Here is a 19,917-nt window from a genome sequence, read left to right as displayed (position 1 = left end):
GGGCTTTGTTGGGGCAGGGCTGAGCAGCCTTTCCCAGAGCTGAGCCCCCTGCCACGGCTCAGCCCCACCACCCACCACATCCCACCCCCATTAGCCCATGTACCGAGAGCCTCCAGGCTTCATAAATTAACACTCTGGGCTATGAATTATGAATGGAGCCACATCTCTGATCACTGCAATGCTCTGCTGACAGCCCAGGAGCTGCTGATCCAAGTGACAGCCCAAAGCTTTTAAAGATGTGAACAGCAAAACCTGGGAATAATTTACTTTGCAAGCTACAAACCGCTTGGCCTACAGATGGGGCTCATCGTATTCCCTCTCCTGCCTCCTCCTGTCCTGTTCTTCTCTTCTGTTTCCCAGTATTGTCTTCTCTACTCTCCCTCTCTCTGTTAATGGGTGTTGTCCTGCCTGGCTGTATTGGCCATCCCATGGGAGCTGCATCCCTCATGCCACGTTCCTGCCCCAGAGTTGTTGGTACCTGCTGGGCACAGCTGGGTCCTGGCCATCCCCACAGCCAGTGCACAGCTCCTGGTGCAGGACCCAGCAGGGTTTTGGCAGATCTCTGCAGCTTCATCCCCCTTTGGCCATAACTTTGTGTTCAAGACATCGTATTCCACAGCTCCATCTGCTCCGTGGAGCTCTGCCACAGCTCCATCCCTGCCATCGGTCTTTGGAGGCTTTGTCCTTGAACCTTTCCATCTCTGGAAGCCAAATCCTGCCCGAAGCAGCTGGATGTGCTTAATCCTGGCTGTTCCTGGGGGTTTTGCCTTCTGGGTTTGTATGGATTCCTGCCTCCCCACCTCTGAGGCAGCTCCCTCCGGCAGCCGGGCTGTGCTCCCTGCTTGGCAGCTGTGGGGCAGAGGGAGCAGAACTAAATTCAGACAGTGAGCTTCAGACACTTGCCAGTTGTCACAAACGAGGGCAGGGACCTGTATGAACCCCCATGGGGCTGCAGCACTCGGGAGAAAGCCCTTGGCAAGCAGGAGGGAGCAGGGGATGGCAGGAGCAGGGGAAACCATCCCAGCCTGAGTAGTGGGTGCAGGAAAGGGGCACTCTGCATTCCCAGTCCTTTCCAGCTGAGCCATTGTGAGCCAGGCAGCAGAACAAGTTCAAAGGCAAAGCTTTGGTGTCTGGAGAAGGTGTTTTACCCTGGTGTCTGGAGAAGCTGCTTTGCCCCAGGCTGGGGTGCAGGAGCACTCCCCTGTCCTGACCATTTTGTTTCCCTTGCACAGGGGATGCTGTAACCAGGTGAAGGATGGACTGACAGAGCCCCAGCAGCTTCTTCTCCACCCAGGGCTGGGGGGCTCAGCCTGCAGGGAAGGAGCCATTTTTGGACACAAGCATCCCTCTGGCTGCGGCGAGGGGAGTGGAGCTGTCGCGGATCGAAGCCGCTCCTGGAGGGGAAAATACCACTTCAGTTTGGTGTCTAATTAGATATTTACCAGGAAGGAAGGAAAGATATAAATAGGGTGACAGTGACTTCAAAGGGTGTTTTTTGACTTCTAAGAATAACACCTTTGCTGGCGCCGATTTCGGGAATATCAGCTGTGCCTGGGTGTGAAAGACGGAGGAGGTGTTGCAGCTCGGTCGGCAGCCAAGGGAGCAAACCCAGACCCCAGCCCTGCTCCAGCCCCACAGACCAGCTGAGGAAGGGACAGAGCCCCTGGAAAGCTCAGCTGCATCCACAGGGACACAGCAGGGGCAGTGTGGGGAAGAGCAACAGTGCTGCAACGCGGGCAGGAGGGGACGTGTGGCACCATGGGGACCCCACCCCTGTCCCCATGGGCAGTTCTGGTGCTCACCCCGGTGCTGGTGGGACTCTGGGCTCCCTGTGTGGTGAGCAGGCAGCCCAACTTCATTGTCATCCTGGCTGATGATGTGGGCTGGGGGGATCTGGGTGCCAACTGGGCAGAGACGAAGGAGACCCCGCATTTGGATCAGTTGGCTGCTGAAGGAACAAGGTAATGTCTGCCCCCCTTCTCTGCCCTCACCCTGCATCCCTGGTTACTCTGTCCTGCAGCACAGGGGAATTCAGCCCTGCAGGACTGGCAGGTAAGGGAATTTTGTTGGTGTGGGTTTGGGTGCATGGGGAGGGCAGCCAGAGCCTGACACCTTTTGGTGCAGGTCCATCCATCCCTGCTGGAACCTTCATCTGCCACTCCTCATCCTCACCCCCAGAGCAGAAGGGGGAGTGTCCAGGGGAGCAGGGAGGGGCAGGGCAGTGTTAGAGCACACAGGGTCTGGTGAGTTGAAGCGTTTTTCATTTTGCAGGTTCGTGGATTTCCACTCAGCTGCCTCCACGTGCTCCCCATCCCGCGCCTCACTGCTCACGGGGCGCCTGGGGGTGCGCAACGGGGTCACCCACAACTTCGCCATCTCCTCTCTTGGGGGCCTCCCCCTCAACGAGACCACCCTGGCCGAGGTCCTGAGGGAGGCTGGCTACACCACGGGGGCTATAGGTACTGCCCAGAGCGCCAGGGGCAGCAGGGCAGGTGGCAGAGGGTGACAAAGGTGCCCTTGCAGAGGAGGTACTTGTGTGAAATGCTGGCAGTGAAAGGGAAATCTAAAGGATCACGTGAGAGAGATTTCACACATCCTCCTTGGATTTTGCAATGCCAAGCTTAAAATCTTCCTTTCCAATGGTGCTGCTGGAAATCCAGACTTTTCCATTTAATCTCTCATTGCTTTATCTCCCGAGGAATGTGCTGGGTGTTCCTTAGCAAACAGGATTGGCTCTGCCATCCTGCATCCTGCACCATGGGCAGTGCCGCTGGCCTGGTGGCTTTGGGCACCCTCCTGTCACTGTGGGTCCCCCTCAGCCTGCACAAACCCTTTGCATCTGCAGCTCCTGCTGCTGTGCTGGCAGCAAATCCCTGTGTTTCTCCATTCCCCCCCAGTTTTTGCAGTTCTCCCTCTTGGATCGGCGCGTTCGGTGGGAGCAAGCGCGTGCCGGAGGTCAGAGGATGAAGCTGGGTTTGGGGAGGGGTGAGGAAGCCTGCTCAGAACACAAACACATGAAAGAGCCTTTTAAGGCTGGAAACACTCGCTTTGCACAGGCATGAGATACCTTATGCATTTTTTCTGGGTTTTCTGCAAAAATAGACGGCATTCTGGAATGGCAGCCAGCACAAACAAGGAACCTTTCTTGTAGCTTGATTAAAGCCCCCAGCGCTGCGGGCACCTTGTGGGTGAGGGCTGCTGGTGGCCAGAGCTGTGTCACCTCTGAAATGATGTTCTGTGGCTTCCACGCAGGCAAGTGGCACCTGGGACACCACGGCCACCATCACCCCAACTCCCGTGGTAAGGGCTGTGCCAGCGGGAAGGGCTGAGGGCCCTGTGGCCACCGTGACCCTGCTGACCCCCTCACTTGCCTCTCAGGCTTCGACTACTACTTTGGGATCCCCTACAGCCACGACATGGGCTGCACTGACACCCCTGGCTACAACCTGCCACCCTGCCCGCCCTGCCCACAGCACAGCAGCGCTGCCAGGTACGGGGCACGGGGTGCCAGTGCTGGCACAGGGAGGTGGGTGGTGGCAGTCCCCAGCCCTGAGGGCTGCCCTTGGCTGTGCTCACCTCCCCTCATGCTCTGTGCACCCAGTTTCCCGCTGCAGGCTGGGAGCCCCCTGTGCCATGGGGACATTGGCACCGCTCCCTTTGTTCTCCCTCCCTCCCTCCATCGGCTTTCTGGAAGCCAGGAGATCAGCCAGGCTCCGTGCCTGCTCTGGTGGCAAGCTTGGGGTGGCTCTTCCCAGCAGGGTGGCGAGGAAGGACTGTTACACAGAGGTTGCCCTGCCTCTCTTTGAGAATGTCACCATCGTCCAGCAGCCCGTGGAGCTCGGCAGCCTGGCCAGGCGCTACGCAGAGGAGGCAGAGCGGTTCATCCAGAGGGCCAGGTGAGGGCCACCCACTGTCCCCTGCCTGTCCCCTTAGCTGGCAGAGCTCCTGGGTCACTGCAGGACTTCTCTGCATTGCCCTGGTTCAATGCCAGGGGAGATGGGTGTTGCCCCATGGCTCAGATTTGGGGTGTCTATGGCTTGGCTTCCTGCTGGAGGAGGCACTGGGGCTCTTCTGGTGTCCTCTAAAAGGGACGTGTGTTTTTAAAACCATGTTTTTGGGGAAAGTCAAAGCCTTTGAGTGGGACTGTGCCTTCTTCTGGGGGGAATGTGCATGATGTCAAGACTGGTGGGGGTGGGAGGGAGGCCAGCCATGGTCTGTCCATCCCTGCATCCCTGTGGATGAGGTGGCAATGGGGTGGTGGAGGTGCATCCATGGGTGTGAAGTGCTGTCAGGGGCTGTCAGCAGGCGCTGAGTGGTGTCAGGGTGGGACCAGAACAGCACCCAGAGGTGTTTGAACACGCCCCGTGTGTGAGATTGGATCAATTTTGTGGATAAAGCACTCCGAGATCGCTGGGCTTCAGGATCTGCCTCCCCCAGCCTCAGAGCACAGGAGGTGCCCGGCTGTGTTTGTCCCCGAGGAGCAAAGTGGCTCCTCCGAATGGGGCCCCCGAGCCCTGCTGACGGGTTGTGTAATTTTAATCCCCATTATTGGCGGATTACGAGCTGTGACTTTGCAAAATGCCTCCCTGCAGAGTGAGGAGAGGAAGCGCTGCCGGGCAGCTCTGCCTGAGCCCATCCCCTGCCTGCATCCCGGGATAACGCAGGCCCAGGGAAGGCGGGTCCTTGGGGTAAGGTTTGTGTAACAGAGGTGAATGAAGGGCTGGGCAGGGAGCAGCACATGGGGAAATGGCTCTTTATAAAACTGGGCGCTGTTTTGTTGCATAAAACCTGTAGTTTGTCCCTTTGAGTACCAAGGATTGGCCGTGGATTTGGGATTGGATTTGGCCACGTTTGGGATGCTGAGGGTACCCAGGCTCTGGGTTGTGGGGCAGCAGCAACCCCTTGTCCTGCCAAACCCCCACCCCTCTGGGCTGCCAGGGTGCTTTGTGGCTGTGAAACCAAGGGTGTAAGCTCTGGGTTAATAGGAAAAACCTTTAAGCTCCCAGAAGTGTGTTGGGGTTATCTGTGTTCATGGAGAACAGGATTAAGCAGGTGCCTGCCTTTTCTTCCCCTCCCTTTGATGGCTTATTCCAGTTTTCCCCTGCCTGACTCATTCATTACAGGGCAACAAAAGAACACCGGATTTGCCATCTCGGTGTTTTTTTAACCAGTCAAGGTTGAGCAATTTGTGACAGTGAGACGTGGCACTGCTGGAGCACAAGCGAGTGTGGGAGCAAAAGTCAGGGACTGCTGTCTTCAGTTATTGATTAAACGTTTGCCTGATCTTCAGGACAATTCCGAGGTGTCCGTGTGGCAAATGAGAGGGATGTTCAGCTGGGCATCACAGCCACGAATCCATCTGGATGCTGGAGCCAGGGGAAGCAGCTTTCCCTGCTCCAGGGGCTCTGGCATCCCATGGGAAGAGGTCTCTCAGTGGCAGTTTGCAAGGGGCACTTGAGCTCTCCTGACCCCCACGTCCTGCAGGGACGGGCAGGGTGCCAGGGAGACTCAGGGGAGATGGATGTGAACACCATGGACACCCCAAATCTGAACCCCATGGCTCAGATTTGGGGTGTCTATGGCTTGGCTTCCTGCTGGAGGAGGCACTGAGGCTCTTCTGGTGTCCTCTAAAAGGGTCGTGTGCTTTTAAAACATGTTTTTGGGGAAAGCCGAAGAGGGCATTTTGAGGAAACCCTTCGTGGGGTTCCAGCGCATGGGGGATGCAGCAGCTCCGGGCAGGATGAGGTTTACTCATTTTCCATGCCAGGTGGGTGACGGGCAGAGGAAGGAAGTGCCGACACTCACGCTGGAAGGGCCGAGAGCTCAGCTCGCAGGAGGCAGCGATGGGGCGGCCGAGCCGGGCGCGTGCGCCAGCCGGGACATGTCCCCAGGATCCGGCCCCTCCTCGCCGCTGGCCATCCCACCCTTCCCCTCCGAGTCCCTGAGGAAGAGCAGGCCTCGTTGGAGCAGATAAATATAGCTGTAAACAAGCAAACAGGACGTGTCCTGTGCTGAGTTAGGAGCGAGCGGGCGGCGGGGCAGCGCGCGGCGGTGAACGTGCTGCGGGGCTGCTGGCACTGCCCGGGCTGTGCCCGGGTGTGGGGGTGGCCTGATGTGCCACATCCCCTGCCCCCAGCACCACGAGGCCGGGCACCTGCTGGGGAGGGGGAGAAAAGGCCAAAATGGGCCCTCTGAGAGAGGGGATTGAGGTGTGTGGGTGCAGCAGCGTGCAGTGTTTGGCCGCTGGAGATGGAGGAAGGGGCAAATCCACCCCAAATGGGGGCACAGTTGAAACAGGGGGACAGTGGGGAGAGGTTTAAGCAGGAGCAGGGGAGAAGTGGCTCAGCTCAGCCAAGCCTCCTCCCTGTAAGGAGAGGGGCGCCTGGAGCTGGGTGGTGTGCATGGGGTGTGTTCCCCCAAGGAGCTGCGGCAGAGGCAGGAGTGGAAGGACCACTGGTTTGTGTCCCCAGGCTCAGCAGTGCCACCACCCCAAAAACCCCCTGCCACTGCCTTCCCCTGGAGGCTGAACACTCTCCCTCTGTCCCCTGTGCAGTGACAGAGGACGTCCCTTCTTCCTCTACCTGGCCCTGGCCCATATGCACGTCCCGTTGTTCCCCCCGCTGCCCCCCGCTCCGGGCAGGGGCATCTACGGAGCCTCCCTGGGCCAGATGGATGCGCTGGTGGCACGGATAAAGGAGGTGGCTGACAGCCTGGGGAAGGGCAGCACGCTGCTGTGGTTCACAGGTACTGCAGGAGAACGGGCTGGGGGTGACACTGGGACTGCACCTGGAGCGGGGGCAGGACCTGTGTTTGTCTCCTGCCCTCAATGTCCCCTGCCCTCGGTGTCTCTTGTGCTTGATGTCCCCTACCCTCGGTGTCCCCTGCCCTCGGTGTCCCCTGCCCTCGATGCTCCCATTGCTCTGTGGGTGGGGAGTGGTCCCAGCGTGGGAACTGGGGGTCCCAGGCTGCTGTGGCCATTGAGCTGGGTGATGCCCACCCTGCCACCCCCCTCCGGCTGCGGGGCCGAAGTGGTGGGGCCATGACTAATTAAACCACAAATCCTCGTGTTCGTTAAGAAGCCCAAATCCGCTCTCTGTGCTGAGCAGCCTCCCTAATGAGGATGTCTTGCTCCTGATGACAGGAACCGCTCGGCCGCTCATTAACACCCCGAGCTGGTGGCGCCGTGCCCCCCCTGCCCTGACCTGGCTGCCCTCCAGCCCCTGCAAACAAACTGCTAAAAACCAAAATCCATCAACCAGCTGCTTTTGCTCGTGTGGAGAGGCATCACAGGGGTGGCAAAGAGGGGTGGAAGGGTCACTTGTCCTTGCCTACCCCACCACTGTGGGTGTCCCCTGTGGTGCTGGTGTCTCTCATGGGGACATTTCTTTCTCTTGCAGGTGACAATGGCCCCTGGGCACAGAAGTGTGAGCTGGCAGGACGCCTGGGGCCATTCGTGGGTGCCTGGCAGAGGCAGAGAGGTAACCTGGCAGCGTGGGGGGGATCCCAGTCCCGGGGGGCACGGGGGGCTGCTCCACAAAGCCCTCACTGCCCACCGAGGGGACACGGTTATAACCCTAACCCTGGCATTTCCCTGGCTGCTGCCCTGGGCTTCAACACACCCCAGCACTATTTTTTTTTTCTTTCAAACAGTCAAGTTTCCCCCAGAATTGCTGCGGGGTGTGGGCTGGGGTCCCCATTACCCCGGAGCTTGGGGTGAGTGTGCTGGTTTGGAGGTGGGGTGTTGCTATCTGCCCATCAGGGTCTCACAGCCCCCAGCCCATCCTGCCCAGAGCAGAGCACCCACCACCCTCCCCACACCCCGGCACTTTGCTTTTCTTTCTCTCCACCGTTTTGTTGGGTTTTTGTTTTGTTTTGTTTGGGGTTTATTTTTTTTTCACTCTTTCCTACTTTTCCGGCCAAGCCATCTGCTTGGTGGGTTTATTTCAGCCGGGGCAGCCAGAAACATTCATGAGTCAGGCGTTTCCCACTTCTGCTTGTATTACGCGGTGTTAACGTGCCAGGCTCGGCTCCCCGTGCCCGGGGTCAGCACTCAGGGTCATCCTTCTCCTCTTCCTGACACCCTGGCCACGGCACCATGGCCATTCCCTGTGCAAACAGCGCTGGCTGAGTCCCATTCCCAGATCCCTTCCTTCTCCTGGCCCCGGCGATGGAATCGTAACCTTAATTTTCTAGTAAACAAACCCCGCTGCCGGCCCCGGGTTGTTGCTCTTGAGCAACCCACGGTCACAAGCCCGAGCAGATGGTACAGAAACTGCAGCGTTCGGGAACAGGGCGAGCCAAACACGGCCCCTTCCCAGCCCCTGTGCCCTGCAGAGCACCCTGCTCCCTCCTGCCGGGAGCGACGGACGAGGTCGGGCTGGCAGAGCGCTCCGAGCTGGCTGCAAACATCCCTGCCGCCTCCCTGGTGGCTGCACGGCTGTTTGGAAAGCCGGCTGGACTGGCACTGCCCGGGGATGCCAGGCTGGGATGCTCGGCCTTGCCAGCCCGGGGGTGTTGTTCCCGGTCAGGGAAAAGCCCCGAGGAGTGGGAGGGCAGGGGGCGACAGGCTGCTCCTGGCTCTATTTATTTCTGTGTGTTTTCATATGTTTCCGTATGTTTCTATGTGTCTCCAAATGTTTCTACTTGTTTCTATGTTCCTATATGTTCCTATACGTTCCTACATGTTTCTATATGTTTCTAACATGTTTCTATAATTTCCCAACGTGTTTCTGCATATTTCTACGTTTCTGCATATTTCTACGTGTTTCTATATGTTTCTAACATGCTTCTACATGTTTCTACATGTTTCTGTTTCTGCATGTGTCTATATGTCTCTAACATGTTTTTGTACATTTCTGCATGTTTTTGTGTGTTTCTAACATGTCTCTATATGTTTCCTACATGTTTCAGTATATTTCCAACATGTTTCTCCGTGTTTCTCCATGTTTCTATATGTCTCTACGTTTCTATGTTTCGACCTGTTTATATGTTTCTGTGTTTCTACATGTCTCTATGTTTTTGCTTCTGCATGTTTCTACATATTTCTGTATGTTTCTAACATGTTTTTATACATATCCAACATGTTTCTGCATGTTTCTACATATTTCTATGTTTCTGCATGTTTCTACCTGCTTCTATATGTTTCTAACATGTTTCCAACACGTTTCTGCATGTTTCTACATGTTTCTATGCTTCTACATGTTTCTATATGTTTCTGCATTTTTCTATATGTTTCCTGCAACTCCATCTTTTGTTTTAGGGTCCAACCCTAAATTCCAGGGATGTTTTCCACTGATTTCAGGTGGTCACTGCAGTTGGGAGAGAGCAGCACATCCGTGTGTGCTGCCCCTGTCTCTGTGCTTCCCGCAGCCCCAAAAACTCATCTCCCACCCTGGGGTCAAAAGTCCAGCAAGGGGGGGATACAGGGAGAGAGAAAAACATTTTGGGGATGTGATGCTGGGATGTTTTGAGGCAGGTTGGGGAAGTTCCAGACCTGGTGTCCCTGTGCTGAGGACCTGCTGTGTGTGTGGTGGGACCAAGGTTTTCATCCTGCCACGGGAATGCACAGTTCAGCTTTCCTGGAAAGCCTGGAAAGTCCCCACAGCAGCAGGGCTGCATCATCCCCACTCTGGAGAAAATTCCCTGGTTGGGTTTGGGTGTTTCAGCCCTGTTTACTTCCCAAAGTGTTAATGTGACCTCATTCCCAGGCTGCTCTGACCTGACCAGCCAGAGGTGCTGGGGTGGCTTGGTCAGGAAATATCCGTCTGATGTCCTTCCAGAGACCCCTGGCCACGCATGGAAAAACCCTGCAAACGCATCCAGGAGGATGAGTTTTTTCATTTACGTGCAGAGATGGGGCTTGATATTAATTGCTGTAATTGCTGTGGTTTCCTGGGGTGGCTGGGGGAAACACCAAAACTTTGGGTGGGGAATGGGAGCGACTGGGGGTGTGCTCAGCCCGTACCAGGGTCAGAAACCTTTTCCCTGGGTGAGTCCTTGTGGCACCTGTGCCACTGGTGTCCTGTGGGCACGGCAGCATTGTCTGGGGGCTTGGATCGGCCGGTGGCATCGGGCAGGGCTCTGGGAGGCCGGGCCGGGCTGGGGACAGCCCAGGGGCTCTCTTGGCTGTGCCCCGAGGAAATGGCTCGGGGCGAGTGCCGTTGCCATGCGCACGCTGAAAGGCAGCGCACAAAGGCTGCTCCTGGGAAGTTTGCTCCTTGAATCGCCTTGGGATTTTCTCTTTGCCCCATTCCCAACCCCTTCCCCCTCCAGCTGCCTGGGGCCCTTTGGGCTGCAGCCAAGGCACAGGCTCTCCAGCCCCCTTGCAGCCCTTTTGGTGCTTGGTGCTCCCATTTCGGGGCTCAGCACCCCAGTTTTGGTGCTCAGCACCCCAGCCCCACTGCTCAGCACTGCAGGTGGAGGGAGGGACTGGGCAGCTTCCCTGTGCATCTCAAATCCAGGGGCAGAGCAGAGTGCTTTGGGTGCTGTCAGCGAAAGGATGGATCAGGTTCATTAACTGGCAGGAGGGTTATTAGCAGGATGGTATTTTTAATGAGACAGGTTTCCAGCAGCCGGGGGAGGGGGGGCTGTTGGTGCTGAGCAGGGGACAGAAGCCCCTGGAATAAATTCCTCCATTTCCTGCCTGCTCCATTCTCTCACCTGGCATCAAAAGGGGATGGAAATGCAATGGCTCTGGCAGCTGCTGCACTTCTCATCACTCACTGGAGCAGAGAAACACAAACCAGTGCCCAGCTGAGACCCCTTTCTTTTCCCTTTCCCTTTGAAAAACTCCTGTAGTTCTTCTCCCTTCCCTGGCCCAGTGAAACCACCCTCCTTTGGGCAAACTTACACCATTTCTGCCTCTGAACAGTTCCTTTCCCAGGGGAGCTCCAGGCTCAGGAGGTTTTCCAGCATCAGCAGCATGCTGAGCACTGCCCTGTTCTCCTGCAGGTGGGAGCTCAGCGAAGCAAACAACCTGGGAAGGAGGGCACAGGGTGCCAGCCCTGGTGTACTGGCCTGGCCGTGTCCCTGCCAGGAGGACGAGCCACGCTCTCCTCAGGTGAGAGCCCCTCGGGGAGCGGGCTGGCCCCATTTGGAAGGACCCCCCATCCCCACGCTGCCACCCAGGACATCACCTGGCTTTTGGAAGCAGCAGCCTGCTCTGGTCGTGCCCTGCCTTGTGCCAGACTGTACTTTTGTCCTCTCCCAAGGCTTAATGGTTCAGCTGAGAGGAGCTGAAAGGGCTTTTTGTGAGGCCGGAGGGCTGGCGCTCGCAGCCACCGGGCTTGGTGTGCTCCTGGCCGCGGCGGCCAAGGGCCCGCCATAATTAAAAGATGACGATGTTCTCTCTCCCCAGCGAGGAGCAGGCCCAGGCTCTGCGGTCTCTGAATGGCTTTCTGCGGAGCTGGGTGCGGTTGTGAGCAGAGGTGGCGCTGGCAATCCCTGCAGGATGCGGCCGGGGCAAGGGCGCTGCCCCTCCTCGCTGGGGAGGGCAAGGGGAGGCTCTGTGCTGCCCCTCTCCCTGCAGCATTTGCACCCCTGCATGTGCAGCCTGCACCTCTCCTTGCAGCCCTCCTGGGCAGCAGCTGTGGGGCACAGCCTGGGGCAGAGCGGGGGGAATGTCCCTGTTCATCCCTGAGGGGTCCCCACGGTGCTGGGGTCAGGCTGGGGGGTTTGGGGTTACTGGGAATTGGGGTGACCTGTCCCCTTTCATCCCTGATGGGTCCCCACGGTGCTGGGGTCAGGCTGGGGGGTTTGGGGTTACTGGGAATTGGGATGCCCTGTCCCCTTTCATCCTTGAGGGACACAGGGTGGTGGGGCTGAGGGGTTGCTGCGTGTTGGGAAAGAATGTCCCAGCTGCTGGAAGCAGGTCCTGACTGGTGGGCCCTGGGGCAGTGTTGGGTGTTTCCAAGGTCCGGGAGATAAGCTGGAGACACTCACTCGTTCCACAGCCCGAGGGCAGCTCTGGCAGCTGGATTTTTGCAGGCAAGGGAAGGTTTGAGCCATAAGCTGAGTCACTGGTGTCTGGTGGAGGGGATGGGGAGCACGTAGCACCCCGTGGCTTCACCTCCGAATCCATGGGCTGTGGGGCAGAGCTGCCAGCCCTCGGGCAGCTGGGGCAGCGTGTGCAGGATCAGGGCCCATCCCCTCCCCCTGTCCCTGCCTCCATGCCCAGGAATTCTGATTATCTCCTCAGAGATCTTATCTCCTGCCTTTCCCTGCTCCAGTCGGGCAGGTTGGACAGCTGGAAGTCTAGAAATCCAGCAGAGGCAGGTGCAGCACTCCGGGTGCTCCCCAGGAGTCACATTCAGCTGGTGTCCCCCCAGCAGAGCCTGGCACTGCCACGGGGCCAGGCCCAGCTCTGCAGGGTGCTCTGGCATCAGGAAGGGGCACCCCCACTTTGGGAGCAGCACTGAACCAGCCTGGGGGGCGTGAGTGATGGGTCATGCTTAGGAAAGTGTCACCAGCCGTGGCCTGAGGTGGGACAGGGAATGTGGAGGGACACAGAGGGACGTGGAGGTACTCACAGCACAGGTGGCTTTTCTCTGTGCCTCTGTCCCCTCGGGGACAGCCCCCAAAGACCAGCACGTGCAACAGGGACATTGAAACCCCCCAGCTGATGGGGAAGAGCGAGAAGCTGGGGAGGGAATGAAACAGGAGGGGCTGGGAGCCCTGTGCACTCGGCCAGGTGGGATCCCCGGGAAGAGCCGGGGCTGGGCAGGGCAGGGCCTTGCCCATCTGCAGGGATCTCCTCCTCCCCTGGGGTTATGGAAACACCCGTCTGGGGCACAGAGGCTGCTGGAGCTGCTCAGGCCCTCGTGGCTCCGTGTGCTGCCTGGCCAGGGAGCGCAGGGGTGAGCGAGGGTGAGCGTGCCCGGGGGCCAGGGAGCTGCAGCCAGCACAGAAACGCTGATGCCTCACCACAGACCAGCACCTGCACGCTGGGCTCTGCACAAAACTGCCTGCTCTGCTTTTCTTAATTATGTTTAATTGTCAGAGCCACCCACTGTGCTCCTGCCCTTCCCTGCCCCAACCTGAAGTAGGGCATGGAAGAAGTAGGTCAGGAGGGTGGTGAGGAGGAGATTGCACCATCCTGGCTGTGCTGGCAGCTGGGTTGGCTGAGCTGGGGGTGTGGGCAGAGCTGCCCGCACACCAGGCAGTGTTCTGTGCCACATGGTGCCCGGGGTGCTCAGTGCCACGGCAGGGCAGCGCTCCCAGCCCGTCCTGCCGGGGGGCCAGGCTGCCCATTGTCCCACAGGCAGGAGCTGCTGTCCCTGGGCACTGCCAGGCCCTTTTCCTTGGTGTTCAGGTGGCAGCAGGATGCTGGAGTGGCTTTATGTGTCAAATCTCTCTTGCCAGGGCAAGGGTTGGCAGCGTGGCTTTCTCTTTCCCTCAGGTGCCAGGATGTGCCCACTGGTGCCTTTGCTTTGATGCCAGCTTTGACCAAAATCCTATTTTTCCTGCTTTTTTCCTTGGGTTACACCTGCCCATGGCTGGAGAAACCTTCCACCACCTCTGCCTTCAGTCATGTTGTTCTCCCAGCCCGGTGTTGCTTTCCAGAGGTTCCATCCACTGGGGCAGGGCTGCCTGGGACCATCCACGTGCATGGAGTTGGGAGCTGGGGGTGCTGGGCACCAGGGACAGGCTGCCCAGGTGAGCTGCTGTTTTGGGGGACCTGCTGTGCCCCAGCAAGGTGCCTGCAGGGGTTGCAGTGGAGAGCCAGGATTTTCTGGGCGCCTCCCGGCTCGCAGCAGTGTTTGTTCTTATTTGTTCTCTCTGTCTCTTAGCAGCTAAATGAAAACTCCTTCAGTGGGAGAACGGGGGCTGGTGAGCCCAGGGCTCTTTCCTCTCTCTGCTCACACAGCTGCCACCGCACTGCAAGCAGGAGGCACCCAGGGGCAGGACCGTGGTGGTGGCAGGACCATGGTGACAGTGGCAGGATCAGTGCCCTGCTCCCCCGTGCCCCTGCCCCAGGGAGAGGCACATCCTGACTGAATCTGAGCCACTGCTGGGGGTGAAGCCAGGGCCAGAGCTGGGTTCAGCCATTTCAGCTGTTGGGAGCTCTCCTAGGAGGGATGTGGGGCACAGCTGAGCCTGGGGAGACCCTCCAGGGATCCTCACTCCTTGCTCTGATGACTGTCCCCTCTTTAAAGGGCTTTGGGTTAATGAAGATTTTTTTGTGCTTTGTTCACAAACCTGGGATCAGAGGTGGAAATGCCTGTGCCTGCAGCTTGGCACCTTCCTGTGTGCCTCAGAGCTGTGTCTGTCATCCCAGGGACAGCAGCCCGGGACTGCTCAGGCTCGTGGCAGCTGCAGTGCCCAGCACAGCAACTTTCTGACCCCAAAAGTTACATCAGTGTGGGCAAGGGCAGCTCCCAGGGCTTCCACCTGCTTATGCCCATTTATTTATTGCACCAGATACACACACAACAGAGGTCTCCTTCCCCCAGCTCCAGGGTGACAGTGTTCCATTGGGACAGCCCACCCCATATCCCACAGCTCCTTTCACCCCAAAAAACACCATGTGCAGGAAAGCAGGATGACCACACATTTGTCTTGGAGTTGCACGAGATTTTTGCAGAACCAACAACAACAAAAAAAGAAAAAAAAGTGGCTTTAATAGCAGTCCCGTGGATAAATCCTGATTTTGCTTTTAAAGTACACCCTCCTGCAAGCACCGCGAGCCAGCTCCCAGCGGGATCCTGGATTTGCTTTCGGTGTCCATCAGGGCTTTGGTATTTGCTTTGTATTTATGGAACCCTCTGCTGAACTGGGAGATGGAGCAGGGAAGGGGCTGGGATGTGGCCAGCACGCTCTGCTCTGCTCCTCGGGATTAACTCTGCTCTGCACGGGCAGGGCTGGGAGCAGGGCACTGGGAGCTGCTGGGAGCAATGGTTTGCTGGGAGTGAGCCTTTCCTGGGAGCAATGGTTTACTGGGAACAATGGTTTACTGGGAGTGAGCCTTTCCTGGGAGCAATGGTTTACTGGGAACAATGGTTTACTGGGAATGAAGCTTTCCTGGGAATGAGGTTTTCCTGGGAGCAATGGTTTGCTGGGAATGAGCCTTTCCTCGGAGCAATGGTTTACTGGAAGCAATGGTTTACTGGGAATGAGCCTTTCCTGGGAGCAATGGTTTGCTGGGAATGAACCTTTCCTGAGAACAATGACTGACTGGGAATGAGCCTTTCCTGGGAACAATGGTTTACTGGGAATGATGGTTTGCTGGGGGAATGGTGGTTTGCTGAGAATGAGGCTTTCCTGGGAGCAATGGTTTGCTGATAGAGTTGGTTTTTTGGGAATGATGGTTTGCTGGGAGCGATGGTTTACTGGGTATGATGGTTTGCTGATAGTGGTATTTTTTTGGGAATGATGGTTTGCTGGGAGCAATGGTTTGCTGATAGTGGTGTTTTTTGGGAATAAAGGTTTACTGATAGTGGTGTTTTTTTGGGAATGAAGGTTTGCTGGGAGCTATGGTTTGCTGGGAGCTATGGTTTGCTGATAGTGGTGTTTTTTGGGAATGGTGGTTTGCTGGGATCAGTGGTTTGCCAGGTGTCAGGGTGCAGCCATTCCTGTGTGGGATTCCCCCCATGGGGTGGGATCACCCTGCCATGGGGTGGGGTGCCCTCGGAGGGGCCCCACAGCCCCTGGGCTGGTGGTGTCCCCCGTGTCCCCCGTGTCCCCTCCTGGCTCCTCTCCTCTCAGCCCCGCCTGCGAGCGGCCGACAGTGACCCTGTGCAGGGTTTCCCTTGACACAAATCCTCTGAAAGCAGCTCCTTCACTCTCTCCAATGCCCAATTTCCACACTTTCCTAATTGGGGTCGCTGGAGCTCCCAGTGTGGGCTGTCCCAGTGTCCCAGGCTGTGCTGGCACAGCCGGGAATGGGGCTGGGGTGACACCAAGGTCCTGCTGAGAGCGAGGGCTGTTGGCAGGAAAAATAGACCACATCCTCCAAGGAGCACCGAGGTTCCAGGGGCAGTAAATCCCTCTGTCCATCAGCTCAATGTGAATAGCCCAGAGCACCAAGTTCAAGCAATGAATTTTCAGGAGAGAAAAGGCTTTCCCACCCCACCCCGCTTCTCTATTTTTTATTTATTAAAATAATAGCCATGGATTAATGGAAGAGTTCCAGATCTGGGAATGTTTCTTGAATCAAAACAAGCTCCTTAATTATGCAGTAAATTATAACAGATTTTCTAAGTGTGGGGTTTTAAGAGGTTTAGGAACGTGGCTGTTTGTAGGAAGGGAGGTTTGAGTGCCCTTGGCAGCATCCCAGCCATGCTGTTAAAGGTGTAGGCAAAGCTTTAAGGCTGGAGACAGATTAATTGGTTCAGTTCCTGGTCCCTTGGCTTCACAGGGCCTTGAATATTTGCTGATTTCTGCTTTGTACTCTTTTATCCTGCCCAAGAAGTGTCAGCAGAAGGGCACTCTGCAGCAGAGCTTCCTCCTTGCACCAGGCTCACACTGCACCACCTCTTCTACTTTACACCCTTCTTATTTCCCCTCCAAAACACAAAGATCCAACCAAATTACAAAAGATGATGTTTTATCAAATAGTTTACCTTACAACTGAGAGCAATAAAAGAAAGTGAGAGCATTTAGAAATTACCCCTACCCTGAATCCTGGCATTTCTTGGAAGAGATTCCAACCAGTTCCATGTGAGATAGTGGCTACATCCAGACCAGGCAGCATGGGATGGACATCTCTGGGTGCCTGGGATCCCTGGAATACTCTGACAGGCAGTGTGGGATGGATATCTTGGGGTGCCTGGAATTCTCTGTGCCAGGCAGTGTGGGATGGACACCTCAGGGTGCTCAGGGGGCCTGGAATGCTCTGTGCCAGGCAGTTTGGATGGACATCTCAGGGTGCCTATTGGTGCTCTATTCTGGACAGCATGGGATGGGTATCTTTGGGTGCCTGGAATTCTCTGTGCCAGGCAGTGTGGGATGGACACCTCGGGGTGCCCAAGGTACCCAGGGTGCCTGGAATTCTCTGTGCCAGGCAGTGTGGGATGGACACCTCAGGGTGCCCAGGGTGCCTGGAATTCTCTGTGCCAGGCAGTGTGGGATGGACACCTCAGGGTGCCCAGGGTGCCTGGAATGCTCCCTGAGGGGCAGGGCTCCGTGCCGGGCACCTGCTCAGGCACTGCTGCACTCATCAGCTGGGAGTGCTGTTACTAAACTTGGCACTGCAGCTGCCTACAACTCCAGCAGATGTTTCTAATTTTTAGCACAGTGGAAATTTCTTGAATCACTTTTAAACTCAAATCCCAGGGAGGAAACCTCAAGTGACTCATCCCTCAGCGAAGGCACTGGCTCCGCGGCAGATGTTATCGGAGAGAGGAGCTGCTGGAGCGTCCAGCTCACTTGTCTCCTCACTCCCCAGTGCCAGAGCAGCCATCCTGTGTGGATCAAGTGTCCTAAATACCAAAAGGGAGAGATTTGACCCACCCTTCCCTCCTTGCCTCGCTGCTCACCCCTGGCTGTTGTCAGGGAAGGGAGCCCTCGCACAGCGGGGTGAGTCAGACGGACGGGAGGGATGTGGGAGTGATGTTCCAGCACCTCACCTTCCCCTCTGCTCCATGAGCTCACCCTCAGCTCGTGGCTGGCTGCTGGCTCCAGCCTGGGGCTCGGCTCCCTTGGATGTCCCCACTGCTGGCTGAGCTGTGAGCACCCAGCGAGGTGCTGGGTGACACGGAGCACCTGAGAGGAGCCTGGTTCCCAAATATTACTCAGGCATTTAGTGATGGGACAAGGGGGAATGGTTTTAGAGTAAAAGATAGGAGATTTATACTGGATGTTAGGAAGAAATTCTTAATTTTAAGGGTGGGGAGGCCCTGGCACAGGTTATCCCAAGGGCTGCCCCATCCCTGGAAGTGTCCAAGGCCAGGTTGGATGGAACTTGGAGCAACCCACAACAGTGGAAAGTGTCCCTGCTCATGGGAGGGGGTGGCACTGGGTGGGCTTTGGGGTCCCTTCCAACCCAAACCATTCTGTGATTTTATGATAATCTGCCCTGCTCTGCTGAAGGCCCCAGAGCCTTCGTGATCCCTTTCCTGCCATCGAACTGGGAGGTAAATTCAGAGGGTCCTGCAAGGCCAGGAAAGTCCAAGGGAGATGTTGGTGTTTCCTGGAGCCCTTCTGCCATCATCTCACTGTGGTGGTTTCAGTGTGAAACCGTGCAGAAACTTCAAATTCATGTAGTGGTTTCAGTTCACCAATTTGAGATTTCTCAGCCAATACACCAGTTAATGTGGTGGGTTCATTGTTGGCTAAATACCCTTCAGAATTATTTACTCATTTTCTTGCTGTGAGGCAGAATTAGGAGGAAGGCAAAGCAGCTTCAGCACTCACAGCTCTGCTGGTTGCTCAGAGTCCAGGGCCTGAATGATGACTGTGGATGCGTTCAAGGGTGGGATGTGGCTCATCTGGGGAGGGAGTGGATTTCATGGAGCAGGTTTTCCCTGCCATGGGCTGACAGGAACTATCCTGTCCTTCTGCAGGTTCTGCTGCACCCCAACAGCGGCGCAGCCGGGAAGGTGGGCGAGATCGAGGCGCTGCGGCTGGCTCAGTACAAGGCGTTCTACACCACAGGTACTGCAGCCCTTCCAGAGGTTCTAAAGCCTAGGAAGAGGCTTCTGGAATTCTTAGATCCCTGCAGATGCAGGTGAAAACCTACTCAGGTTAATTCAGCCAAGAGCAGACCCAAGGATGTGCTGAGCTGTGTCTGCAGGGTGGTGCTGCAGCCTGGGGTTGGTCTCAGGAATGCTCTTGGATGGGGTGGGAATGGGCCATCCCGGGTGGGTGAGGAACACAGAGGTGATCCCCAGACCTCTGTGACTCCAAGGTTTGTCTCCCATTTCCTCCCTAGGAGGGGCCATGGCCTGTGATGGCAGCACTGGGCCGGCACAGCGGCACCAACCACCCCTCATTTTCAACCTGGACCGTGACATCCAGGAGCAGGAGCCTCTGGATGTGGCCTCCAGGGAGTACCAGGCAGTGCTGCCTGCCATCAGCAGGGCTTATGCCCAAGCTCTGCAGGACATTGCAGCAGACAATGTCTCGGTTGCAGATTATTCCCAGGATCCAGCTGCAATTCCCTGCTGCAATGTGCAGCACGTGGACTGCCGGTGCCACGGGGTTCATGGAGCCACACGGGATCCCCACATGGAAAAGAGAACACCCTGGCTTTGTCTTTAAGCAAATAATTGCTCAGGCTGCTCCTTTCCCAAGGGTGATGTCTGTGAATTCCAGGCTGGAGGTGGCCATGGAGAGGGATGGAGGCTGTGGTTCCCTTTGCTCCGTGCTGGGAAGAGGGAGGTGAGCTGGGTGTGGGTCTGGGGGAGCACAGAGAGGGTCCCCTTTGGACCCTGGGCATGTGGAAGGCTTTTTGTAGGGCTCTTTATCTGGGAAAGAGACAGCTCTTGGATTAAAACTACCTTCTGTGAGAATGGGCTTTGGGAGAGGAATCCTCTGGGAAATTTGCTTGGTTTTCCTCTAAACAGCAACCTTACAGGAGCAGCTGTGGGAGCACAAGGCAGGGGAGGATGGGGCTCACAGGCTCTGGGCAATCAGCCCCTGCAAGTTTGGTGGCTGCAGAGAGAAAATTCCTGGCTGGCACGAGGGGAGTGCTCTGGGAACGGAGCACCTGCCCCAGCAGCTGCCTGCTGAGGTTCATTAGAGGGGTCAGGGCAAGACCCAGCTGTCTGTGGAAGGAAGGAAGGAAGGGGGTCCCAGGCTGTCCCTGAGGGCTGCCATCCACGTGGGAAGGATGCTCAGCTTGTCCTGCCAGGGTGGAGCTCAGGACTGCGCTGTGACATCCAAGGGTTTGGGAAAGGCTGTTCCCTGAAGGTGCAGGGACAGAACTGGGGCTGCTCCCCGTCAGCTCTCAGCAAAGAGAAGGGTGGAACTGTGGGGTTT

The 19,917-nt window shown here is 56.9% G+C and overlaps 1 protein-coding gene across 1 annotated transcript; it reads left to right on the top strand.

Moving 5' to 3' along the window:
- The first annotated feature begins 1,235 nt into the window (after positions 1 to 1,235).
- ARSG (arylsulfatase G) lies at positions 1,236 to 19,442 on the top strand. The gene is made up of 13 exons (XM_041485840.1): positions 1,236 to 1,961; positions 2,272 to 2,459; positions 3,253 to 3,300; positions 3,379 to 3,490; positions 3,756 to 3,896; positions 6,554 to 6,744; positions 7,398 to 7,478; positions 10,951 to 11,059; positions 13,161 to 13,166; positions 14,276 to 14,327; positions 16,679 to 16,707; positions 18,455 to 18,591; positions 18,869 to 19,442. Exons 1-13 carry the CDS (start codon positions 1,759 to 1,761, stop codon positions 19,195 to 19,197), a joined length of 1,626 nt encoding a protein of 541 aa, XP_041341774.1. The 5' UTR covers positions 1,236 to 1,758; the 3' UTR covers positions 19,198 to 19,442.
- Positions 19,443 to 19,917: the final 475 nt, after the last annotated feature.

The sequence above is a fragment of the Pyrgilauda ruficollis genome, unplaced genomic scaffold (genome assembly GCF_017590135.1).
Source record: "Pyrgilauda ruficollis isolate IOZ18807 unplaced genomic scaffold, ASM1759013v1 scaffold72, whole genome shotgun sequence".
Taxonomy (NCBI): domain Eukaryota; kingdom Metazoa; phylum Chordata; class Aves; order Passeriformes; family Passeridae; genus Pyrgilauda; species Pyrgilauda ruficollis.
The sequence above is the reverse complement of the archived record's forward strand: the minus strand, read 5'-3'. Positions and strand labels throughout refer to the sequence as shown.

Coding starts and splice junctions, on each gene's coding strand:
- ARSG (XM_041485840.1), top strand. CDS start 1,759: ATGGGGACCCCACCCCTGTCCCCATGGGCAGTTCTGGTGCTCACCCCG. Junction 3,491..3,755: donor CAGCACAGCAGCGCTGCCAG/GTACGGGGCACG, acceptor GGCTCTTCCCAG/CAGGGTGGCGAGGAAGGACT. Junction 14,328..16,678: donor CAGCTGCAGTGCCCAGCACA/GCAACTTTCTGA, acceptor GGCTACATCCAG/ACCAGGCAGCATGGGATGGA.